This window comes from Myxine glutinosa, chromosome 7 (genome assembly GCF_964187855.1).
Source record: "Myxine glutinosa chromosome 7, kmMyxGlut1.1, whole genome shotgun sequence".
Taxonomy (NCBI): domain Eukaryota; kingdom Metazoa; phylum Chordata; class Myxini; order Myxiniformes; family Myxinidae; genus Myxine; species Myxine glutinosa.
This window is the reverse complement of record NC_136267.1, coordinates 39,936,827-39,963,304: the sequence shown is the minus strand read 5'-3', so window position 1 is coordinate 39,963,304 and position 26,478 is coordinate 39,936,827. Positions and strand designations below refer to the sequence as shown.

At 44.1% G+C, this 26,478-nt stretch overlaps 1 protein-coding gene across 4 annotated transcripts in view; it reads left to right on the top strand.

Moving 5' to 3' along the window:
- The window catches only part of LOC137430728 (intermembrane lipid transfer protein VPS13A), a 149,678-nt gene that overhangs the window by 75,735 nt on the left and 47,465 nt on the right, over window positions 1-26,478 (top strand). For all 4 annotated transcript variants that reach the window (XM_078781541.1, XM_078781542.1, XM_078781540.1 and 1 more), the window contains 15 exons: window positions 178-237; window positions 440-608; window positions 1,371-1,487; window positions 1,629-1,732; window positions 11,996-12,163; window positions 12,323-12,627; window positions 15,427-15,574; window positions 17,043-17,190; window positions 19,009-19,133; window positions 20,067-20,227; window positions 20,388-20,623; window positions 21,043-21,314; window positions 21,404-21,496; window positions 21,778-22,191; window positions 22,326-22,478. In XM_078781541.1, the coding sequence (XP_078637667.1) occupies window positions 178-237; window positions 440-608; window positions 1,371-1,487; window positions 1,629-1,732; window positions 11,996-12,163; window positions 12,323-12,627; window positions 15,427-15,574; window positions 17,043-17,190; window positions 19,009-19,133; window positions 20,067-20,227; window positions 20,388-20,623; window positions 21,043-21,314; window positions 21,404-21,496; window positions 21,778-22,191; window positions 22,326-22,478 (2,673 nt within the window). The remainder of the gene's footprint in view (window positions 1-177; window positions 238-439; window positions 609-1,370; window positions 1,488-1,628; window positions 1,733-11,995; window positions 12,164-12,322; window positions 12,628-15,426; window positions 15,575-17,042; window positions 17,191-19,008; window positions 19,134-20,066; window positions 20,228-20,387; window positions 20,624-21,042; window positions 21,315-21,403; window positions 21,497-21,777; window positions 22,192-22,325; window positions 22,479-26,478) is intronic.

Sequence of the window (26,478 nt, the reverse complement as noted above, 5' to 3'; positions counted from 1 at the left end):
TTCTACGCTTTTGCTTTTTTTTTTTTCTCTCCTTCACCTCAATTTTCTTTATAGACAGAGGGTTACTTTAAGTGGCCTTCCTTCTCCACCAAAGTTTGGGTTTTGTGGATAACTACATTAATAATATATGACTATAACCTAGCAATTTATGCAAAATTATGTTTCACTGCTTTCCAGGCAGATAAGAATGGACCAGAGTTCCACACAGCCTTTAGACGGACAGAACAGAAGGTGGAGGTGAGTGCTGAAAAGCCCCATGGGGGTTGATCCATCAAGGGAGGATGTACCGACAGGGGATGATGTTATTTCTCCACCTTTTGAAAGGTTGCTTCATTTCATGTTCTTCATCTTCCATTATTTCTTTTAAAATGGCTGTCATTTCATTGTGCGTTTTTTGGTGTTTGGGAATGTTCCATTTGAAGTGCATTATGATGTGCAGGTGACTTTCACCTCCTTGGATCTCCTGCTGCACACGGACGCACTGCTCTTCTGCCTCAACTTCCTGCAGAACCTCCTTCCACAGAAGCAGGACGATGGTGCATCTCCGGGCAGCCCAGAGTCGCCAATCGAGGAGCTCAACACAGAGACTGTGACCACGCAGCAAAAAGGTTAGGTGTCTTCTTGTGATCTTTTGCAAAAAACTGAGGAGATACAATTGCAAATGATTTGTGTGGCAAGAGTTGTTGCACCATAAAGCATGTTGGGGAAAGATGTTTTGCTGTGTTCCACAAGAGCATACGTGGACCATGGTTAAATATATATTGCCTATGAAATAATCACAAAGTTATACATTCCATGTGCTACCTCCATCCATCCCCAATAACCCCATCTTCATGAAGTCAACCATTTCTCAGCATTGGCACGAGAGGCCTTCTCATCATGGTAGTCTGACTGCTGAACTTGCCAATCTATACAAAGCATCTTCTCCAGAGGCGTTGGTCATCCTGGACTTTTGCATGCAGGCCGAGGCATCGATGTGTGTGCCGTCTCTCCGATGGACATTACACCTGGCGTCATGTCTCCTATTATTAGTCGGTGTACGTTAAAGATCCCATGGTGTCCTTTGCGTACAGTAGGCGAATTATAGCCGGCACCCTGAGCAAATTACAAGTTCCTGCCCTAACCTACTTACGCGATCGTCAGGCTGGGCCAGCCGGTTCATGAAAGACTTGGGTCAAACTTTCCCCAGCTAAGTCCACGAGAATGTGAGAATAACTTTGGCCGTGAAGAACAGCCCTCCTATCTAGTAAGGCCAGTCTTAAGGTCAAATTATTCCTGGGTCAGATTGTTCTTCGTTTTCAGTATTTTGTGGTTCGTAGTGTTTCCGATGTTTCTTTCAACTGTGCAATTTTGCCTCTGCTGATGACCAGTTTCCAGGAAGGACCAGCATGAAGATCTGACACACTTTCAGCTAATCGCAAAATTGGAAGTGTTTGATGTTTGCATCACCACAAGCAAACAGAAGATCAGCAACATCACAATCGAAGGTGAGTCTTACCTGTTGCTCTATCTGCACACATTGTTGCTATTCATTGTGTTGATGATAGGTGTGAAAAAAACAGGACCGTTTTAATTGAGTTTGTAAAACAAGTTTGATTCGACTTTGTAGTTTTGTGTGCACCCTGCAGGTCTGAATGTAGACTTGTCTCAGATGCAGAGTCAGATGTCCATTGCAGCATCCCTACAGAACATCACCGTCCTTGATGCTGATCTTGAGACCGAGCACAAAAGGGTGAGATATGATGGTTTCAGGCCTTTGTAGGGATACCTCTCGGGAAAAAGTGTGTCCATTCCAAGTTATGTCGACTGTGAAATGTGCATGTGCCACCTTGGGGCAACGTTACTGGGCAGACTGGTTATATGCGAGTTCTTGATGAGCCGATGTGTTTTATTCACAATTTTTTTTTTTTTAAGTTTATTTAAGGCCCGTGGTGCAGTCTAAAATTTATTTATTTATTTTTTGTATACAAGATCGAGGCTCGTGTAAGAGCTAACATTAATCACAAAAAGACAAACTGACATAAAAGATAAGATAAAGGGAGCGGGAGACGAGATGGGGAGAGAGAGGGAAGCACGCAAGTACAACATTTGTGAGCAGGGACATTGGGAGATCTGTGGGAGGGAGAGGGCTTGGGGGGAGGAGGCATGGGAAGGGTGTGGGGTGGGAGGGTTAGGATAGGTATAAAACACATGGACACTGCTCGGACTTCCAGGAAAGAGGTCGGAATTTCAAAGAAGTGGATCTGGGGTGAATTACCAGGGGTAGAAAAGATCAAGGTTTTGGATGGGGGAAGACAAGAGATGGTGGTGAACAGCTGTTTTAAAGACCTGGAGGGAGAGTGGGATTGAATAGAGTGCGGGAGATTGTTCCATAGGCAGGAGAAAAGAGAAATGAAAGAGTGATGGTGAATAAAGAGTCTTGATTTTGGCAGTTTAACCGTAAGAGGGTTGCTGGCAGATCTTGTGTGACCTGTAGGAATATTTGGGGGACAGAGCACAGAGAGAGCTGGGGGAGCAAGGTCGGAGAGAAGTCGGTAGAAGACAGAAAGACCACCAACCTGCCTGCGGTGAGTGAGTGAAAGGCCCTCGGAATTAGCTTCATCGCAGGAGATTTCAATGATTCTGAAAGCTTTGGTTTCAACAGCGTGAAGCCGAGCTTGGTGTGCGGCAGGAGCACCAGCCCAGAGGGGAGAGCAGTATTCCATTGAGCTGCGGATGAAAGCCTTGTATGTGGTGAGGAGCTCAGGTGTGCCAAGGAAGGACTTCGCACGACGGATGATGCCCAGTCGGCGACTGGCTTTGGAGGCCAGCTTTGAAGAAGGAAGGAGGGGCTTTTTGAAGCTTGAGGGACAAAGAGCGTTGGTATACGTCAAGTGTATTTTTACATGAATTACAAAGACATTACTAGGCAAAGGCCAAAACTTGAGTAGATATGGATATATGGGATTTTAACCTGGGTTCTCAGAATTGTATGCCATGTGGGGAGTTCATAATGCAAAACAAGCTGTCAGTGACATTTTATTCTCCTGAAACTAGCTTGGAATCCAAATCTGCTCCTTTTAACTCTTTTATCTCTTGAATCAACTCTGAGGCTATCAATCATGTCCTTCAAGATTGCCATTTAGGCCTTCAAGATTGCAACCCACTGCTTTCTACCTTGTTGATTTTTCCTTTGTTGATTATCCTACTCTACTCTTATTTTACCTCCGCCACTGAAGGTGGATGGAGGTTATGTTTTCACCCCTGTTTGTCTGGCTGAGAGTAGGCTATCTCAAAACGTTGTGGGTGGATTCAGCTGAAACTTGATGTACAGGTTGAGTGTGTGGCAATGACAAATTGATTATATTTGGTTGATGATCCGGATCTGGATACGATAATTATTTAAGTGATTCTTCACCATTTGAAATGGGGCCAAAACCGATATAGAGCACGATGTTTCAAAAAGTTGTCACCGGACTATTGCAAAACTAGGAGGATGAGTTAGGTAGGTGACAAGAACAAGCCGATTAGATTTTGGTTAAGCTCTGGATGCAGATCTGGCCGATCAGTGGGATAAAAACGTAAACTGTTCAGCCTGGCGGATGTATGTGCTCTATTTAATAATAATAATAATAATAATAATAATAATAATAATAATGCATTTATTTTATATAGCGCTTTTCAGGAAGCCCAAAGACGCTTTGACAGAGTGCAAAACATAATGCATAGCAAAACAAAAACAATTGCAAAAAAGAAGAATCAATAGGGAAATATTCAAAGCACAAAGGAGGGAGAAGGAGAGGAGATAGTCAGGGGTTAGATGCTGTGGGTTAAATGTTGAATGCAGTGTTGAACAGGTGGGTCTTGAGTGATGTTTTGAATGTGGTGAGTGAGGAGGAGTCTCTGATGGTGTGAGGTAGTGAGTTCCAGAGGGTGGGAGCAGCGATGGGGAAGGCCCTGTCCCCCCAGGATCTGAATTTGGTCCGGATGGGGGGGGGGGGGGGGGTCAGGAGGTTGGTACCAGCAGAGCGGAGGTTGCGGGTGGGAGTGTGTCTGGAGAGGAGGTCAGCCAGGTAGGATGGGGCCAGGTTATGGAGGGCTTTGTAGGTCAAGAGGAGGATTTTGTACTGGATTCTCTAGGAGATGGGGAGCCAGCGAAGCTTGTAAAGGACGGGGGTGATGTGGTCAAGGGTCCGGGAATGGGTGAGTAGACGGGCAGCGGAGTTCTGAATGTATTGGAGTTTATTGATGATTATTGAGGGTGAACCATAGAGGAGGCTATTGCAGTAGTCCAGACCGGAGGTGATGAAGTCGTGGATGAGGGTTTCTGCAGCCGTGGAGGAGAGGGATGGACGGAGACGGGCGATGTTTTTCAGGTGAAAGAAGGCGGTCTTTGTGATCTGTTTAGTGTATTTGTTGAAGGAGAGGGTTTGGTCAAAGATGATGCCAAGATTCCGGATGTGAGGGGAGGTGGTTACTGGGATACCGTCGATGTTGAGGGCAAAGTTATGGGTGGATTTTATGAGCGTTTTTGGGCCAATGATGATTATTTCAGATTTATCATAGTTAAGTTTGAGGAAGTTGATTTGAAGCCAGGATTTTATTTCAGTGATGCAGTTTGTCAGGATAGAGTGGGTGGTGGTGGAGATGGATTTAGTGGAGATGAAAAGCTGGATGTCATCGGCGAAGCAGTGGAATTGGAGACCATGACGGCGGATTAAGTGACCGAGGGGGGACAGGTAAAGGATGAAGAGGAGGGGGCCAAGAACTGAACCTTGGGGGACACCTTGGGGGAGGGGAGCAGTGGGGGATTTGCAGTTATTGATGGAGATGAACTGGCGTCTGTCAGAGAGGTATGATTTAATCCAAGAGAGGGCAGTGCCGGTAATGTTAAAGGTGGTTTCAAGTCGGGTGAGGAGGATGGTGTGATCGATGGTGTCAAAGGCGGTGATGAGGTCGAGGAGGATGAGAATGTTGAGGTTGCCAGCGTCAGAGGAGAGGAGAAGGTCGTTGGTGATTTTGAGGAGAGCAGTTTTAGTACTGTGGTTGGAGCGGAATCCGGATTTGAATGTTTCATACAGGTTATTGGCAGAGAGGTGATGTTTGAGTTGAGTGGCTACAGTGCGTTCCAAAACTTTTGACACAAAGGGTACGTTGGAGATGGGTCTGAAGTTGTTTAGGGTGTCAGGGTTTAGTCCAGGTTTTTTCAGAATGGGGGTAACAGCAGCAATTTTGAGGGATGGTGGGACGATGCCTGTAGACAGGGAGGAGTTTATTGTTGCAATGATAAGTGGAGAGAGAGCAGGAAGGGAGGCCTTGACAAAGCTGGAGGGGATGGGGTCAAGAGTGCAGGTGGCAGTTTTCATTCCTATGAGGAGTTCAGAGAGGTCAGTAGGGGAGACCAGGGAGAATTGAGACAGGGGATGGCTGGATAAGGGGGGGGCAGGTGGTTGGAGGGGGAGCGGGTGCGGCGGTGGTCAAGCTGTTGTAGATGTTTTCAATTTTGCGTTGGAAGAATGAAAGGAAGGAGATGCAGTTGTCTACTGTGAATGACTGGGTGGTGGTGTTCAGGGGGCTGAGGAGTTTGTTTGTTGTCGAGAAGAGTGCTTCTCGTTTTAGTGCTGGTCTCGTTTTTTTTTCTGTCTTCACAATTGCTTGTCAACTTTTTGCATCTTTACCCATTCTGCTCCTCCATTGTCAGTGCAGTGTGCTCTCATCTTATCATATATGTTCCTTTATGAGGAACTTCAACGCAGGTGGAGGTCATTAGGCCCATCAAAGCCTGTAGATGATGGTATTGCACATTTTTCGGTTTTTTAAATTAAGGTTAACATTAATGTTTTTTTGTCTGTATTTTATCCTTATAAATACTGAGCGACAAGCAAGGAAGCAGCATGTACTATTTTATAGTCTTTGGTATTACTCGCTCGGGATTCGATCTCCGACCTTCTAGACTCAGAGGAGGTTCTCAAAGCATGACAAGCAGAGGCTCTATGTCATCCATCTTTTCCATGAGCCCCAACTTCCCTTTCAAAAAAGTACAGATGTACACTATTGCTGTATAATCGAGCAACACATGATCAGGTCAGCGAGACAAGAGTAAGTGTTAGAACAGGTGCATGTTTTGGCAAATGTACGTTTCAAATGCGCACTACATTGTGCTCCTGCCATACCTGCAGCATGCAATGCCAGAAAAAGCCGCACTGAAACCAATACCTGGTGCAGAATTAGTTTAGATTTTGTAATGCAGAAACCACCAAACCAGGACACACACAACATATGACAGAATTATAATGTTATAAAAGTGATTAAAATCGAGTAATATTCTTTTGCCGATGAGTTCCCTGTGAGCACGCCACCTGGTATTTCATGAATGTTATGGAGAGAGTCATAAAAGTAAGTCTACAACTATAACTTGTCATGTGCACAGAATATAGAATGACTGATGAGGTTTAAAAACAGCTCCACACGTTTATAAATGTAGCTGGACATGCATATAAACCAGGAAGCTCCCAACTTTTATCCTTTTTGTCCTTTTTTAACTTTAATTGTTCAACCATATCTAATTTCTCAGAAATGAACCAAAGAATAGCACGGAATTATCTCATGTTTTTAAACTTCCTTATTCATGGGTTCATGTAGATGGCAATAAATAGAGTACTGGAGAGTTCATAGAACACCTTACCCTGTGAAGTGTTTAAGTTTATAGTTCAATTGAAAATAATAATGATTTTAAATGTCGTATAAAGAAAATTTCGGAAGTTAGGCATCCTTGATGGAAGTTAGGCATCCTTGATGGAAGTTAAACATCCTTGATGGAAGTTAGGCATAAATGCAGAGGGTTAAACATCCTTGATGGAAGTTAGGCATCCTTGATGGAAGTTAGGCATCCTTGATGGAAGTTAGGCATCCTTGATGGAAGTTAGGCATCCTTGATGGAAGTTAGGCATCCTTGATGGAAGTTAAGCATCCTTGATGGAAGTTAAGCATCCTTGATGGAAGTTAGGTATTCTTTATGGATGTTAGGTGTCTTATAGAACCACCTTTAGAGGCCATTTTTCTCCGCAGAGTAGGGGTTGGCCTTTTTCGGGCACCATCGTCCCCTTTTTGAAGCAATGTTTTATGGCCGGAAGCCCTTCCTGCCGCCAACCCTGTTAGTCGTCTCTTGCGACACACAGGGAATTACCAGTGAACTGGTACTCAATTTGCCGACCTCGGAAGGATGACAGGCTGAGTCAACCCCCTTGGCGTTAATTCAGCGATCGACCGGGATTCTAACCCAGGATCCCAAGACAGCACCCGAACCGCTAAGTGAACACCAGGTGTCTTATTCACCACCTTATTTAACTTGTCCTGCCAAACAGAAGGGTTTTGAAAGTGAAGAACAGGTGATTTTTTGTACTACAGTGTTCAAGTATATAATTCAATTGAAATAGAATATGTTTTAAAAGTCGTAGGAATAAAATAAAAATCTGGAAAAAAAAAAATACACCACCTTATTTGTGTAACACGTCACATTAGTTATTTGTGCCTGTTGTTTGTGTTCTTTATGAAGTCTTTAAAAGCAGTACGTTTCTTTTTTGGAAAGATATTCCATTTTCTTTGACTGGCAGACAGGGTTATAAATGTATCTTGATCTTCTCTGCCACGGATAATAGATAGACGAAGAGTTAACATGATCACGCCGAGGTAAATTACATTTTTCGGCGAGTACAACTGGGTTTGGACAAAACCGAATTCCATTTGACTCAGACAAAGCCTGAGCAATCTTTGACATCAGTAAATCTTCAGGGCAAAAATGGGGTTGAAAAAATTACATAGTCGAGGTTCAAGGAAGAGCTAATACAGTAAATGGATCAGGATGCAAAACATGCGTGCATGTGGTAGACAGGTTGGACACAGAGGACGCATGGGGTGGAAAACATGGGTACAAAAGGAAACATGAATAAGGGAATTATGTGGGGTTAACGCGGGTAGAAAAGATCATAATTGTCCCCTGTCGCACCGCGGCGCGAAAGGGGGACTATGGTTTTCCCCTCCGTGCGTCCACGCGTGTGTGCGTGCGTAAGCGAAGGACCGAATTCTAATTTGGTGTGTGGGTGCAACCCACGTCAAAATCCAAGATGGCCGCCGCCATGTATGTCTGAACCTTGAGAGCGGAATATCTTGAAAAATAAGCGAAGTACCAACTTCTAATCTGGTGTGTGGGTGTATCGCGGCATAAGGAAGAACGCTATTGAAAATTGGGTCGCCACGTCAAAGTCCAAGATGGCTGCCACCATATATATGTCTGAACCTTGTGAGCGAAATATCTTGAAAAATAAACGAACTACTAACTTCTAATCTGGTGTGTGGGTGTATCTACGCATAAGGGAGAACGCTATTGAAAATTGAGTCGCCACGTCAAAATCCAAGATGGCCGCCTTACGTCTTCCACTTTGTCAACTCGCATCACTTCACCGATGGGGGACCGAGGCGTAACGCTTGTTTTGGATGGGGATGATCTGAGATGGTGGTGAACAGCTGTTTTAAAGACCTGGATGGGAGAATGAGATTGAAGAGAATGTGGAAGTTAGTTCCACAGGCAGGAAAAAGTAGAACAAAACTGGAGGTAAGGTGAGCAGGGATCCTGGATTTAAGTAGTTTCACCAGAAGGGGGTGTATGTTGGAGCGTTTGAGTCCTGCAGAAACCTGGAAGGGGGGAGGGGGGGGGGGATAAAGCATGGAAAGAGCAGAGGGTGCAAGACCAAAAAGGAGGTGGAAGAAGACAGAGACCACCGACTTGTATACGGTGGCAAAGTGATAGGCCCAAAGACTCAGCTTCAGCACGGGAGATCCAGTGATCTTGAAAGTCTTGGTTTGCACGATGTCAAGCTGAGCAAGATGAGGCAGGTGAGGCAGCCCAGAGGGGAGAGCAGTACTCAATCAAGCTGTGGATGAAGGCCTTGTAGGTGGATAGGAGTTCAGGGGTGCCAAGGAAGGACTTTGTATGATGGAGGATGCCCAGTCATCGGCTGCCTTTGGCAGCCAACTTTGAAATGCAGTTTTCCCAAAAAAGATCATGGATGACAGTGAGACCCAGGAGTTTGAATGACTGAACTCCCTCAAGAGGATTTCTTATGAAAGTAGATAGGAGAGGTTGCCAGACGGTCCTGTTTGAGAGAGATGTATGCTCGTGAGGGAGTTCAGTCATTCAAACATTGAGCATTGAGCTTACCATATATTACCATATATCTTACCATATATCTAATCTCCAGGATACAAAGATTAATGAGCAAATTGGGTCAACAAACGTGGAAGCGGAGAAATTCTGTGATTGAGTTCTGATAGCCACGTGAAAAAGTAAGTACACCCCATGTAAAGTTTTGACTTTTTCAACATATTTCAACATACAGCTATTTGATCTTCATTTCAACAATATTGATAGATAAAGGTGATATAATGTAACAAATATCATGAAAGATTTACATTTGGTAGTCCATTGTATAATTTAAATAAACATAAATGCAAATTACGCATGTGGAAAAAGTAAGTACACCCCTACATTTATCACTACTTCAAATACCTAAAATTAGAATCAGGTGCACCAGCTCAGGTGCAAATGATTAGAACATCGTTAGAGAGGATCTTGGAGGAACCTGTGTTATTTAAACCTCAGACATTTAGTTTGGCTTGCTCTTTGTTGTTGAAGTATGCGGCGTCACCATGCCTAGATCAAAAGAGCTCTCTGAGGCCTTCAGAAAGAAGGTTATAGATGCCTACGAGTCTGGGAAGGGATTTAAAAAGATCTCCAAACAATTTGAAATCAATCATTCGACTGTCCGGAAGATCATCTACAAGTGGAGAAGATTCCAAACAACGGCCAACTTGTTCAGGCCAGGCCGCCCCAGCAAGTTCAGCCCGAGAGCAGACCGCAAGATGCTGAAAGAAGTCTCTAAGAACCCCAGAATGTCATCACAGGACCTACAGGTAGCTCTTGCCACTGTTGATGTCAAAGTGCACGAGTCTACTATTAGAAAGAGGCTGCATGTGGAAAACTTGATCTACATGGGAGGTGTGCCAGGAGGAAACCTTTGCTGTCCAGAAAGAACATCAGGGCAAGACTAAAGTTTGCCAATGAACACCGAGGCAAAGACCAGCACTTCTGGAGCAATGTGCTCTGGACAGATGAGTCAAAGGTAGAGCTATTTGGCCACAGTACCAGAAGACATGTTTGGCGAAAACCAAAGGCAGCATTTGACCACAAGAACCTGATACCAACTGTAAAGCATGGTGGTGGAAATATTATGGTTTGGGGCAGCTTTGCTGCATCAGGGCCTGGGCAGCTCACCATCATAGAATCCATGATGAATTCTTCATTGTACCAGAGGGTGCTTGAGGATAATGTGAGGCCATCTGTCGGAAGGTTGAAGCTCAACCGAAGGTGGACCTTGCAACATAACAATGATCCTAAACATACCAGTAAATCCACCAAGGAATGGCTGAAAAGAAAGAAATGGAGGGTTCTGGAATGGGCAAGGCAAAGCCCGGATCTAAATCCCATCGAGATGTTGTGGGGGATTTGAAACGATCTGTGCATGCAAGAAACCCCTCCAACATCGCACAGCTGAAATAATTCTGCATGGAGGAGTGGGCAAAAATTTCTCCCAGTCGATGTCAGAGACTGGTATACAGTTATAAGAAACGCCTACTTGAGGTTGTTTCTGCCAAAGGGAGCAATACCACCTATTAGAGCCAAGAGTGTACTTACTTTTTCCACATGTGAAATTTGCATTTATGTTTATTTAAATTATACAATTGTTACGTGGTCCTCCCGGTAACTACCTGGTCTTGGTGACCCCCGGACCGTGGGAGGGACCCCGCCAGAAAGATATATGGTTTATACGCTTTCGTAACGCAATCAATATGAATTCCGGTCAAGAAGAAACCCCACACCAAGGATCCGGAATAATCAATAATATATTCACTGAGCAATCAACAACCATCAACAATGCACAATCAATATTACAACCATGTGAACTCATCTACACAAACTCTAAGATGGCCATCTTAATCTTATACATTCCTCACGTGAGCCCCACTCCTGACTCCCTCCGTGGTCAATGTCTCTCCTCTCCGCACACGGGCGGTTGAACGAGCCCCGGGCGGACGTGCTCTAAACGTGCCGTCTCGGACTGGGGCCGCGGCTGCAGCGCACCTCCTTGCCAAGCCACGGGGCAAACCCAGCGCGGCGTCCAACGTGCGCGAGGCCCCAAGTGCGACCCTTACGCGTCCTTGTAGATGGGCAAAAACCCAGCGCGGCTTCCGACGCGAGCGAGGCCCAACGTGCGGACCCGTACGCGTCTTTGTAGACGGGGCAAAACCCAGCGCGGCTTCCGACGCGAGCGAGGCCCAACGTGCGGACCCGTACGCGTCTTTGTAGACGGGGCAAACTGTCCCGGACGCTTGGTTTCGTGCACGAACTCACGGTGACTGGACGTGTCAAAAGGTATTTACCGCCCAGGTAACTCCTCTCGCCAGACGTTTCGCAACGGCGCGTTTTCCGCGCAGCGTAAGGTCGATTCCACCTTCTCGTCGTCGCGGGGCGAGGAAGAAGAAGCACCGTCCTTTTCTCTCCTCGTCTTTTCTTCTTCCGTTTCCGGCCACTTCCGTTTCCGGCCACTGGTTCCGAAGGGCTCCTGACCCTCCCATCACAACAACCCTTAATATAATACACACGGATAAGCAACCTGAATGGTAATTTACATACATTCACCTAAATATGTAACACAATGGACTACAAAATGTAAATGTTTCATGATATTTGTTATATTATATCACATTTATCTTTCACTGTTGTTGAAATGAAGATCAAATAGCTGTATGTTGAAATATGTTGAAAAAGTCAAAACTTTACATGGGGTGTACTTACTTTTTCACGTGACTGTACATTGTAGTGTGGATTGCCTGGTAGAGGTGTATGTTTTGTGCAGCTTTGGCTGCTGTTTCAGTTATGACTGCTCCTGTTTCCTTCCAGATCATTTCTATCATTGGTCAAGAAGTGTTCAGATTTTCCATGATCTCGTACACGGATTCCACTGAGGGTGACAGTTACTCCAACATGGATAAAGTGGACTCGAAAATCACACTTCATGTGGGCTGCATACGTGCCGTATATCTCAACAAATTTGTCTCCACACTGCTGGTTCGTAACTTGTTGAAGAATATTCCTCAATGCTCCCAAAGTATCCTTGGCATTCTATATTCCTAATACTACTTAGAACATCCAGTAGTATTGGAATATAGAAGGCCAAGAGGTCACTGACTTGTTTAATCTCAAACCTAAAATGATGTTTCCTAACAGGATGTTGTAAGCAGATTCCAGACGGCAAAAGAAGCAGTCGCTGAAGCCACAGCACAGGCCGCAGAAAAGGCTGCATCTAACCTGAAGGACCTGGCCCAGCGAAGCTTCCGTCTCTTATTGGATGTCACCATGAAAGCACCAGTGGTCATCGTTCCACGGTCGTCGGTGTCACACCAGGCCCTTCTCGGAGACCTGGGCCTTGTAAGAGTGACCAATGAGTTTAGGGTGGTGCCGGGCTCTGGCTTCCCTACGCCACCCATTATGGACATTATGACCGTCCGGCTCAGCCAGCTGAAACTTTCTAGGTAAAGTTATTTGGAAATTGGGAGTCTATTTTGTACTTGCATTGCAACGCAGAGGAGGCAGAAACACCTAAAACTGCATAACAGCGTCGATACAGGAATGCTTTGATTACCGGTGCTCGTGTTTTGTGTAACTGAACTAAAATTTCACAAATTTAGTTGGACTAAATGTTATCTACAAAGTACGTACCATTACTACAATAACTGAGATATAGTCGTGGGGATGAGATATAGTTGCCACCGGTGCAGTTTGAATGGGATCGTATAAATGAGGATCGTTGAGGTATTTTCAATTGTTGTATTAATAAGTAAAAATAGCACAGGTCTCAGTGACTGATAAAGACCAATGGTTAATGGGTCATCAATGGTTAATATTGCTAACGTGTGGTTCAAAATGATGATCCAGGAATCGCTGCGTTGGGGGAAGCTTTTAATCCAAAGCTTGAATTTCATTTGCAAAATGTCACGAGCGGAGTAAGTTCTGAGTAAGTCTCGTGTGTCAGACCTTGAGAGCACGTCTCGTGTGCGGAGTAAGTCTCGTGTGCCAGAACTTGAGAGAAAGTGCTAGAACAAAGCACGTTATTTAGTGCTTGAAACCAGAAAACAAATACTCCAATCAACTTCACAGATTCCGATTATAATTTGTTGTTGTTTTCCTCCTTTTATCTTTTCAAGGGGTGAGGTCTAATGGCATGAAGCTCCTGCCCTGCCTTGGCCATGATACTCCTCCACCCCCCTCTGTCCTCACCCAACTCTCTCCACTCTCCAACCACCCCCATCTTACTTGTATACCTCTTCACACAATCCTCCCATCTCAACCGTGGTCTACCTAGTTTCCTTGTAGCTTATTCCCTCAACTTGTCCGCTCTCTTTGCCATTCTCCCTTTCCCCATCCGCATCAAATGTTCAGCCCATCTCAACCGGCATTTCACCAATCTCCTCCCTCAATTCATCCATCATCCTTCTATCCACCTTCTTTACTTCCACAATCCTCCTGACCCAGTTGGTCTCGCAAACGTGCAACCTTTGTTGTTGTCTTTGTCAGATATGCACATCAGGAGCTTTCCTTTCCATCTCCTTGAAATCTTTGTCTGCCATTGCATCCTCCACACATTCACACCCATCTGAATCCTCCTTGGTGCCTCTGCCTCTGACCTACCATCCCCAGTCACTTTTCCACCCAGATACTCAAACCCATTTCCTTGTCTGATTCCTTCCCCTCTAACCTGATATTCTTTTCTTTTCTCTGCTGCCCAACCCACATCACCTCCATCTTATCCATGCTCATTTTCAGCCTATGTTTTTCAAATGCCCCCTTCCACTCCCCCAGTATTTCCTGCATCTCCTGCCAACTCTCCAGCACAACAGCCAGATTGTCCGCATGCAATATCCTCCCCAGAATGCCCCTCAAGTTCACCTACCTGCTTACCAGCTCCATCACCATGATAAACAGGAGTGGGCTGAGAGCACTTCCTTGACTCAAACGGATGTTCACATTGAACTCCTCTGACATCCCAGGGCCAACCAAAACTCTTCCCTTCATTCCTGTGTACATCCCTTCCACCAACCTAACTTCTGCCTCTGGCATTCCCATCCATCTCAGTGTCGCCATCACCATATCTTTCGGGACAGTGTCGCAGGCCTTCTCCAGATCCACAAATCCCAATGCCATTTCACATTGCCACTCCAACCTCTTCTCCACCATGTGTCTCAGCGCAAACATCCCATCTGTCGTTCCCCTACCCTTTATAAATCCCTGCTGTTCTCCTCCGATCTTCTTCTCCACACTCTTCCTTATCCTCCTGTCCAGAACCTTCTACACCACCTTCATGACATGACTAAGAAATGTAATGTAACAAAACAGTATAACTGTAAGCAGTGATTTGATGTCCAGTAAACATGAAGTTTGAACATCCTTAATACAGTTTCGAAATGTTTCATTTACTTTAACCGATCTATTATTCAGCCAATGGTTGCCCGATCAATTTGTGACCTTGCTGGGTATTTTTAAAATCGATCCAGTAGCCATTTTGTGTGTGATCTAGTCGGTTTAGAAGTGTGTGATCTTCCGCTCATTAAAATCAGCTTCAACCTCTCAACTTATGATTATTTTACAACCGTCACTTACCTGGAAAAAATAAGAAAAACATCATTAGTAGAGTCCAACAGTGACATTCCTGATGGTGAGTGGCCTTTGTGCCACTTTGTAGTTTGTTGTGGGTATGAAGCGATATATTTTTGTGTTTTACGGCAGCAGGAAGGGCAAAAAAGCAGGGATCGGGTGCATATTCTTGACTGGCACTTCACTTCACAAACAGGACAATGGGCAGATTGTAAAGGGAGGTGAGGTTCAGAAAAAACAAAAACAAATGTAGGCTGAGATTTGAATGACCATAATATAAGCTGGAGAAGTAGGTCATCACTTGAGAATTTTTGATGATCTTACATAAATGTGTTAACAACAAGCACAACATAATCCTCATCATGTAGTGTTCTCTCTCTGTCTATATAGCTAGACCACGATTCAAACCCAGGCTAGATCGCTCAAAGGTGAATGTGCGTAACTCTAGGCCATCTTGCCAGCCCATAAGCACATACATGAGTCTAATATTGTGGAGATTAAATAGTGGGGTTCGAGCTTGTTCTGGACCCGGCTAACCCATTCTCTAGCAGGGAAAATGGCCTTAAAATGCCTGTTGTGTTGTGATCTTGCTCTGGACTTGGCTCGTTTCTTGATTGCCATTTGTGAAGCTTATTTTTGGGGTTTACATGTGACGTATGACGGACTGTCATACTTTTTAGGGTTGAACTGGAGCAGGGGAAGGTGGCCATAGAGGATGGCATGGTTGAACCTCTAAACCTGGAGGTATCTGTGCGGAGGAACCTTGCTGCAGCCTGGTTCCACGGAATCCCAGACATCGAGATCAATGGCAAACTCAAGCCTATGGTGGTACGTACAGCCATTGGATATGTTTCCATATGGGTGATATGTTTTAGGAATTTATTTAGTAAAGTTCCTGTTCAGGGTTTGCTGTGCGTGTACATCGGATTGACAGTTCCTCCCTCTGGTTCATCAAAGCTACGTTTCCTGTAACATATACGTTATGTTTTACTGTTTTATTTTAATTCAAGTTTTACCTGTCATGCTTTTCATCCAATTTTCTATGCCAAACCGTTTATTGATGTGTTGAATCGTCGATTTTGTGTCCCTGGTAAAATCTGGCCTACAAGTATTTTTCTCTCTTTTTGTCTTTTTCTCTCTTTTTCTCTTTTTTTGGCCTTTTCTCTCTTTCTCTCTTTTTTTTTTCTCTTTTTCTCTCTTTTTCTCTTTTTCGCCTTTTCGCATTTTCTCTTTTTCTCTTTTCTCTCTTTCGCTTTCTCGCTTTCTCTCTTTTTCACTTTCTTTTTCGCTTTCTCTCTTTTTTTTCTCTCTCTTTTTCGCTTTCTCTCTTTTTCGCTTTCTCTCTTTTTCGCTTTCTCTCTTTTTCACTTTCTTTTTCGCTTTCTCTCTTTTTTTTCTCTCTCTTTTTCGCTTTCTCTCTTTTTCGCTTTCTCTCTTTTTCGCTTTGTCTCTTTTTTGCTTTCTCTCTTTTTTGCTTTCTCTCTTTTTTGCTCTTGCTCTCTTTTTTTTCTCTTCTCTTTTTCGCTTTGTCTCTTTTTCGCTTTGTCTCTTTTTCGCTTCCTCTCTTTTTTGCTTTCTCTCTTTTTTGATTTTTCTCCCTTTCTCTCTCTTTTCCTCTCTCTCTTTTTCTCTTTCTCTTTTTCTCTCTCTCTCTTTTTCTCTTTCTCTTTTTCTCTCTTTTTCTCTCGCTCTTTTTCTCTCTTTTTCTCTCTTTCGGATCCAAAAACGGATCCCATTTATAAAATGGCGCCAATTTGATTCATACACCTGCATGAAGAAGTAAATGTATTTTATTTGCCAGATGTAGGGCGCCCCTTCATATGAACTTTTCTAGAGCATTACTTGGTTCTTCCTAAGAACACAAGGGGAGTACAGCATGCACATGAGCTTTTTTGAATGTCCCTTCTTGTCTATACTTTGCCACATGGTACATACCCTTATATGAAGGGGCCTTTTCTATGCCCCTGGCATTTTACCCAAAAATTGAATTGGGAAGGAACCTGTTTTTGGTTTTTTAGTTTGTAGGTGAGTCTCATGTAGATAAGTTAATGTACTGAATTAATTGCTGCTTCCAACTAAGAGCACATTGCTGCTTTCAACAATAAGATATCTTCCATGGATATGTCGCTGTGGTGGAAGAGTCATTGTCACATGCCTCAGCCTTCCCAAAAAGGGATGGAGGTCCCGGAGATTTCCCATGGCATGGGTTCCACTTGGCCGGGCCTCTTTGCTTCACTACTTCAGTGCTGTTGAAACCGTAGTTGTTGATTATATCGATGCTTCTGTGTGTTGACAGGTGACATTGCGTCAGGATGATGTGCGTCTTGTAATGGCTACGCTGAGTGAAAATCTAACAGAAGGGCCGACTACTGGAGATATCCAGAAAGGGACTGGGATGAAGGAAGAAGAGAAACCTCTGGACATTGGCAAAGATAAGTCACAAGGTAAGATGCGCATTCACACTTTTTGAATCAGTAAATCGATCTGCCTAGCTTGCCATTACAGTGCATTCAGAAAGTATTCAGACCCCTTCACTTTTTTCACATTTTGTTATGTTGCAGCCTTATGCTGAAATCGTTTAAATTCATTTTTTTGCCCTCATCAATCTACACTCAATACCCCATAATGACAAAGAGAAAACAGGATTTTAAAAAGTTTTGCAAATTTATTAAAAAGAAAAACCTGAAATATCACATTGACATAAGTATTCATACCCTTTGCTATGACACTTGAAATTTAGCTCAGGTGCTTCCCATTTCTCTTGATCGTCTTTGAGATGTTTCTACACCTTGATTGGAGTCCACCTGTGGTAAATTCAATTGATTGGACATGATTTGGAAAGGCACACACCTGTCTATATAAGGTCTCACAGATGACAATGCATATCAGAGCAAAAACCAAGCCATGAGGTCGAAGGGAACTGCCTGCAGAGCTCAGAGACAGGATTGTGTCGAGGCACAGATCTGGGGAAGCCTACAAAAAAAATTCCGCTGCATTGAAGGTTCCCAAGAGCACAGTGGCCTCCATAATTCTTAAATGGAAGAAGTTTGGAACAACCAGGACTCTTCCTGGAGCTGGCCGCCTGGCCAAACTGAGCAATCGGGGGAGAAGGGCCTTGGTAAGAGAGGTGACCAAGAACCCGATGGTCACTCTGGCTGAGCTCCAGAGATCCTGTGTGGAGATGGGAGAAACTTCCAGAAGGACAACCATCACTGCAACACTCCACCGATCTGGGCTTTATGGCAGAGTGGCCAGACGGAAGCCAAACAGTTCAATCTTGGTTTCTTCAGACCACATTATCTTGTTTCTCACAGTCTGAGAGTCCATTAGGTGCTTTTTTGCAAACTCCAAGCGGGCTTTCAGGTGTCTTTCATTGAGGAGAGGCTTCCGTCTGGCCACTCTGCCATAAAGCCCAGATCGGTGGAGTGTTGCAGTGATGGTTGTCCTTCTGGAACTTTCTCCCATCTCCACACAGTATCTCTGGAGCTCAGCCAGGGTGACCATCGGGTTCTTGGTCACCTCTCTTACCAAGGCCCTTCTCCCCCGATTGCTCACTTTGGCCGGGCGGCCAGCTCCAGGAAGAGTCCTGGTTGTTCCAAACTTCTTCCATTTAAGAATATTGGAGGCCACTGTGCTCTTGGGAACCTTCAATGCAGCAGAGATTTTTTTTTGTAGGCTTCCCCAGATCTGTGCTTCGACACAATCCTGTCTCTGAGCTCTGCAGGCAGTTCCGTCGACCTCTTGGCTTGGTTTTTGCTCCGATATGCATTGTCATCTGTGAGACCTGAAAGAGACAGGTGTGTGCCTTTCCAAATCATGTCCAATCAATTGAATTTACCACAGGTGGACTCCAATCACGGTGTAGAAACATCTCAAAGATGATCAAGAGAAATGGGAGGCACCTGAGCTAAATTTCAAGTGTCATAGCAAAGGGTATGAATACTTATGTCAATGTGATATTTCAGTTTTTTCTTTTTAATAAATTTGCAAAACTTTCTAAAATCCTGTTTTCTCTTTGTCATCATGGGGTATTGAGTGTAGATTGATGAGGGAAAAAATGAATTTAAACGATTTCAGCATAAAGCTGCAACATAAAATGTGAAAAAAGTGAAGGGGTGTGAATACTTTCTGAATGCACTGTATTTGAGAAAAGTATACATTTGAGCTGCGGCCTGCGTTTGCATGATTTCAATGAATTTATTTATGTGTTTGCATTAAAGAAATAGTTCTAACTCATTAAATACAATCTTTCCTTTCCGTAGGAGACAAGATCGTGATCTCAGCTGTTGTGGAATCAAAACAACCAGCGGTGCCTCATACAACTCTCAAGTTTGACTTCAATTTTGACGCTCTGTCATTGCTGCTTCTTACTCTAGATCCCAGCAAGGCAATGCTCTGTTTTACTTATCCCAACATTCAATTACGTGCATTAATTTGTCTATTTATTCGCTTCACCCATTCCTAAAAGGTGTGTGTGTGTGTGTGTGTGTGCGTGCGTGCGTGCGTGTGTAAACCAGGTTTAAACAATTGGTTCGCAGTCTGTCTGATTGTCCACAAATGTCAGTTTATAATGAAGGTTTCAATTGAATGTTATATTGTGAACACGAATCGGAACATGAATTACAAAACGAACCTGCAGTTTAGCAATACTTTGGCTCCGATTTTGTCCCAATCTTACAGGTGCAGAGAGGAGTGAGATAATTACTTATACTCTGTCTGCCTGTCTGGCAGTCAAACAAAATTGAAAAACATTCCAAACAGGAAACTTACTGTTTTTGGCGACGTCATAAAGGACACAAACAACAGGCACAAATAACTAATTTGATATGTTAAATAAGGTGGTGTAAAAGACGCTGCATCAATGGCGGTAAACTTCTGAAATTTTATTTTTCTACAACTTTTTTAATCTTTATTTTTATTTCAATTGAATTATATATTTGAACAATGTAGAACAAAAATTGCCTTGTTAGCACTTTCAAAAACCTTTTGTTTAGCAGTAATTGAACAAAATGTTACACCATTTTACATCATCTCGACCATTCAAATTTGCTGTTTGCAGACCCTGTCCATGTCCTTTTTTTCTCAAGACTTTTCAGCGTATGGTGTTCTATGAACTCTCTAGTTACGACATGTTTTGTCCCTCGAGGGTATAGATATCGGCCTTTAGCATCAAGGCATGAAAAGAACAATCATCATTGCTCCTCTGTACCAGTGTTGTGGTCAATCGACTAAGTCTGACTGTTATTGGTGGAAAGATGTCTTCTTTATAATTCCTGATGCACATGGCTTTCTGACCATGAATTTGATGTGTGCACAACAGAAGGACAAAGGACGGTCAGGCTGCAGCAAGTTGGGCGAATTCCAACTGAAGCTCATTCGTGCCAAGGGGGGCATGACCTCAGATGGCTGGATGAGGGTCACCTTGCACCTCAGCAACTGCATGCTTGATGACCTGCGTCCTGGAGACAATATCATGTCCAGGTATACCAGGGAGTGTGTTCAGGATCCACAGAACATATTTGTTCATCATAGCGAGACCACTGCACTTGTGTGAAGTCCCCAGCCCATATTGAAACTGCTGTATTTGATGTAAATCCTTGTTTCCTTGGAAGACAAAATCTGAATATCATTCTTTTGCCAGGATGATTGAAATGAGAGCCGGCGAGCAGCGACAGGAAATACTGGAGTTGAGTTACGCACAGAGCCGGGAAGAGATGCGAGTTGACTGCATCCTGCGAGATCTCTTCATCTGCGCTAGTGTGGAGTTCCTAATGGCCGTTACAGACTTTTTCACAGGCTCACTTGCTGCACAGGAACAGGCCGCAGGGGTTACCTCACACCATGGCACTCCCAAACCCACCAAGACAACTAAGGAAGGTCTGACTCGCATTTCTCGGTGGAGCAGAAATATATGATGAATGTAGTACATCATTATTGGGGATTCTATAATTTATGTAATAATGAGGGTGATACTTTTTAGTAGTTGGGAGACTTTTTGCATTTACTTGCAAATACCTGCAATGTTGGTTTACTTTGGAAGGGTGGAGGTTAATGCTTCAGTGGTATGTCCTGTTCATGTACCCTGAGACACCTAAGGGGCACCATTTTTGGAGAGGGGATAGCTTGGTGGGGATGGTGATGTGCAGAGGAGGTCGTCCCGGTATTACAAATGTTTAATAAAATGATAGTCCACAGAACATACCTGTTTGTTATAATGAGTCTCTACACTATTAGTCGAGTGGTGTTATGTTTGTTTGTGTAACTGTAGAGGTCAGCAGTCCTTTCATTGTCTACAGAGCCCACAGCTGCAATCAGTGCTGTAGCACCAGATACAAATAAAGACAGTGGTGGTGGACGCATGGTTGTGTCTGCACGAGTGACCAACCCGGAAGTGCTTTTTGTGGCGGATCTACGGCGCTCCGATAGCCCTTCGCTCCTAGCTACTCTGCAGCTGGATTTTGACCTGAAACGGGATGGCGATAAGCAGACGATGACTGCTGCCGTGCGAGATCTTCAGGTTGTGGCTTGTCCACTGGTCCGCAGTGACAGGAAAGGCCGGAGAACCACGGTGAGAATAGCTCGTAATGCTCCCAAACTAAATTTATTTGTGAACTATGGATGAAGATTGTTTCAGGCTACCCTTGCTGTTTTTGACAGGTATTACAGCCAACGTGCTTATTTCTCAACAGCAAACCAGAGGGTATAAACTCCACTAAGATGGACCTCCACGTCAAAGATGTAGTCCTTAAGGTCTGTGTATTTCTTTTCCTCTCTATACTTTCTCCACCACTATGAGGAACCTGAGAAATGAGACCCACTGATTTCTTGGCCTTTTCCATATTCCTTTGATGTCCATCTTGTTAACTGGTACATAACTTGAGTTGTGTAGTGCTGCACCCTAATATGAAGTGGAGTTTGGACCAGATTTATGGTTGTTACAGAGACGGGAACTTGGGGACACCCAACATGTTTGGTCTATGAGATGACTGACTACTCTCGGAACTTTGTCCTTGATTTCCCATCCTTCTCAGGTTTCTCCTGTGATCATCAATTCGGTCACTTCGATCCTGGCAGCGCTTTCTCGCTCGGCAACCGAAAGTGAGGTTCCACAAGATGAAGAGACTCGACTTTCACTGTGGGATGTGAGCAGCTGGGAAAATGCCAACTTCTGGTTCCTGCAAAAGGGTGTGGATGGTATTCTTGAGGAAACGATTAATGGAGGGGAAAATGAAGTAGAAGAGGAAGAACAGGAGGATGATGGAGAGATAGTAGCGGGTGGGCAAGGAAATGAGTTGATGGAGCTGATAGTGGAGTCATTAACTGTGACACTTGAAGCCGGGGTTGGACATCGAACCGTTCCCTTGCTGCTTACCGAGGCCAAGTTTTCAAGTACTGTATGGAATTGGAGCTCACTTCTTCACGCTGATGGCAAGCTTACACTGGAGGTGATGCCTCCACTTGCCTTTTATAATATTTCATTTCTGACCCTAGAAATGGCAGTTCCTCTTTTTGGGGTTGGTTAAATGAAGAGTTTACCTCACTGATATAACTTGATGCCATCCCATGTCTGTGTGAGTAGATTCTTTACTACAATGAACTCCTAGCTGTCTGGGAACCTCTCTTGGAGCCCATGTTTTTGAATGAAAATGACCTGTGGCAGGGAAAGAAGAATGAGCATTCCAGAATTGTTCATGAGGATTTGGAGCAGAAGTGCTGGGAGCTTGCACTTAAGGTTTGCATTCATGGAACAAGCGTTTCCTGGTTTATCTTCACCACCATTATTGAGAGGTTATTAACAGACAAGTCATACAAGGTGCATACCAAAAGACCATAGCATTGATGTACATCTCCTGAAGTATTATGACCGTAACGTCATAATAGATCAGTAGATAAGTAGATCATAAGTAGATCAGTCCTAAGTCATAAGATCAGTCATAAGTAGATCAGCGTAACCGTAAATGTCATGTCATCAAATAATCTCCTCTTTTCTCTGTGCAAGTCAACACCTTTTGTTCTCATCATTGCAGTGCTGGGTGAAGTCGTGTTTGACCCACTAATAAATGGCAGGTTGCCAAGAAGCATGCATGCCCTTTGCTTTGCCAAACTGCAAGAAATAAAAAGCCACAACTGGTAAACTAGAACGGCACTCAGTAGAGCGCCTACCTCCACTAAGGTGAAAAGTTTGTTTTGTATCCCACTCATAGGCCGGACCTCAAACAAAATCTAATTGATTGGTCCTTGTCGCACACCCAACCTGTCAACCATGTTTCATCCGAATCCGTCCTCAATGTTTTGAGATATCATGCTCATAACCAAATGGGTGAAAACATAACCTCTGTCCACCTTCGGTGGTCGATTTAATAAGGGATGATGTGATGGTTTTTCTTCTTCTGCGTCAAAAGTTAATCACGAGTATATGGGTCTACAGGGTTGATAAGGATTCGTAGCACTGACTTGTGGTGCGCACCTCTAATTAAAAAAAAATCAAAAATGTGTGGATTTTTAAGGAGGTAGACGATGCAATTGCAATACAGTACATTGATGAAAAAAAGGTTCCACAAAGCAAGGAGCCTTACTGTCGTCCCCAGGGTGAAGCATAGTGGTGGATCAGTCATATTTTGCACCTGATTTGGTGGTAAATGCACTGGACGACTGAATGCATTATCAGATTGTACACAATGCTGTTGTATATTGGGATGCTTTTTGAAGCGGAGTACAAGAAAGCTTTTTGGGTCCATTTACTTTTTACTGCATTATATTGCCATAGCCCTGCCCCCCCCACCCCCCTTTCCCCCTTGAGTGACCCGCTTAATCTTCAAACCTCAACATGGGGGAAATGCTACGGGATAAGTGTGTGAAGGATAGGGCAGAAGATGTACATCGTCGAAGAATGTGTATAAGTTACAAAAGAAAGTTGCTTTTTACTGGTGACAAGAACAAGCCGATTAGATTTTGGTGCAGGTCTGGATGCAGATCCGATCCATCAGTGGATACAAAACGTGAACTGTTCAGCCTGGTGGAGCTACGCACTCTAACGAGTGCCGTTCTAGTTATCTTGCTATAATTCACCAAATGTCTGTCCGTTCCCAGGTTCCGCAAAAACGGCTGAACTGATTGCAACGAAATTTTGGGTGGGTAATCCTGGGACCCCCTGGAGTAAAATAGGCTATATTGTTTCCCCAATTTCAGCTTTGGTCTCCAGCATTTTCAGGATTGGACTCCCTCATAACGTTATTGTCCCGGGTACCGCAAAACTGGCTGCACCGATCATGATTTCCTGGAACCCCTGCAGTAAAATCCTATGATAATTCACCAAAAGAACATGACGTGAAAATTAAAAACGGCTGAACAGTATTTCATGAACATTTCATTGCGGAATTGAGGAAAATCCTGATGAGTTACGAACCTGCCGCGAATGCGGAAGTGGACAGATTTCGGCAATGAGCTGGTTTGATAAAGTATCAATTGATGATTGGAATTGAGTGAATACAATTACGATTTTGAATTCGTAATTGTATTCACCCAACCATACGGAACTTGACATCAGGATTTAAATATTTGTTTATGTCACGAATGTTGTTAAAAGTTTATTTTTTATATTAATGCTATTTAATTTGTGATTGGAGTTATGCTGTTTGGAATCAAAAAAGAGATATCGAGTTCAGGTGAATGACGAAATGCCGTGCTGGTTTCTTCTTTCTAAACGTGAAATTCACAGATCGCCATATGCAGATTCGGCATTGACTGGGTATGGAACAAGCGTACCCGTTTGTTTGCGAACGGGTACGTTTTTCATGGAAGTCCTTCACGAACCTGCTGTCCATGTCTGACGTGCGACTGAAGGTGCTACAGGAATGTGGGATTTATTGGTTTCATGCTTTAGGATTCACAGTTTCTGCATTGTCTGTTTGCTTCTGGCCTCCCACCCGTGCTTAGCATGGGTACCTCACTAGTATGATGTAATTTCATTATTATAATTTTTATTTTTAATAAGGATAAACTTTTGTTATTTTAAAATTTTATCCTATTTTTCTAAAGATGAGGGGCAGTCAATAGGTAACCTTAGCCTGGTGTTGGCTTAGTGGTTAGGATGCCGGCTTGGGATCCTAGGATCCTGGGTTAGAAACCCGGTCAATCGCTGAATTAACGCCAGGGGGATTCACTCAGCCTATCATGCTTCTGAGGTTGGCAAATTGAGTAACAGTTCACTGGTAATTCCCTGTGTGTCGCAAGAGGCGCCTAGCAGGGTTGGCGGCAGGAAGGTCATCCGGCCATAAAACATTGCTTCAAAAAGGGAACCATGGTGCCCGGAAAAGGCCAACCTCTGATCTGAGGGGGAAAATGGCCCCTAAAGGTGGTTCTTCTTTTCTTCTGTCAATAAGTAACCTTAAAAAAACATTTCACAAATTGTTTATTGCATCTACGTGTGTAACAACGGTTATTTTTCAACATAATCTCCATTGCGTTCATTGCATTTTTTTCCAGCGCTTAACTACGGTCTGGATTCCTCTCGAAAATAAATATTTTGGCTGCTTGTGTAGCCATTTGTGCACCGCCTCTTGGACCTCTTCGTTGGATAGTAAAGTAGGTCCACCAAGCCCCTCTTTAAGTGGCCCAAAGATGTGGTAATCCGAAGGGGCGAGGTCTGGCGAGTAGGGTGGATGAGGAAGACACTCAAAATGCAGGTCCTCGATTGTTGCAGCTGTAGCGCGGGCGGTATGGGGCCGAGCATTGTCGTACTGCAGCAAAACACCGGTAGTGAGTCGTCCACAACGTTTTGATTTGAATGCTGGTTTCAGATTATTTTTATGGAGGTCGCAGTATGACGCACTGGTGACTGCGATCCCTCTGGGCATGTAATGCTCTACAAGTGGGCCTCGGCTATCCCAGAAGAGCGTCGGCATCACTTTTCTAGCAGACGGTTGTGTGTGGAATTTTTTGGGTTTTGGTGAAGTTGAATTGCGCCACTCCTTGCTTGCCCTCTTCATTTCTGGCTGTAAGTAGTGGACCCAGCTTTCATCCCCAGTCAATACGCACTGTAAGAAAGTGTCGCCTTCTGTTTCGTAACGTCGCAGTCGCTCTTCACATGCATCCACTCGCCGTACTTTCAGTTTGGGTGTGAGTTGTCGAAGCACCCACTTTGCGGAACCCCAGCAAGTTGTGAATTATATGGTGTGCTGAACCATGGATAATGTTCAATTCGGAGACCACTTAATCCAACGTTATGCGACGGTTTCCCCTTAGCACGCGCTCAACTCCTGCAACCATTTCTGGTGTGTCGGTTGTGTGAGGCCGTCCCAAGCGAGCAGCATCTGCCACACTGGAGACTCCACATTTCAACTTCCTGTCCCAGTCGTACACCTGCTGCAGCGATAAACATGTGTCACTATATTGCATCTTCATTCTGCGAGGGATTTCACTGGGATTCACACCCAAAAAACGGATGATACGATAAACATGCCTCACTTCCCAAGAAACGGATGACAGAACGTTGCTCCTCCCTGGTGCATGCTTCTAAGGGAGCCGCCATCTTAGAACTGCTCTGCTGACGTTAGACACTCAACGTTGCCAGATCTAAAACAGGCAAAACATGACTCTTACCCATAGATATAACATATGTCGTCTACAACTACACACATTACATTCTCGAATTTATATCGCCATTTTAAGGTTACTTATTGACTGGCCCTCCTATTGCTTATGTGGCTTATATGGCTTCTTAATATTCTGCA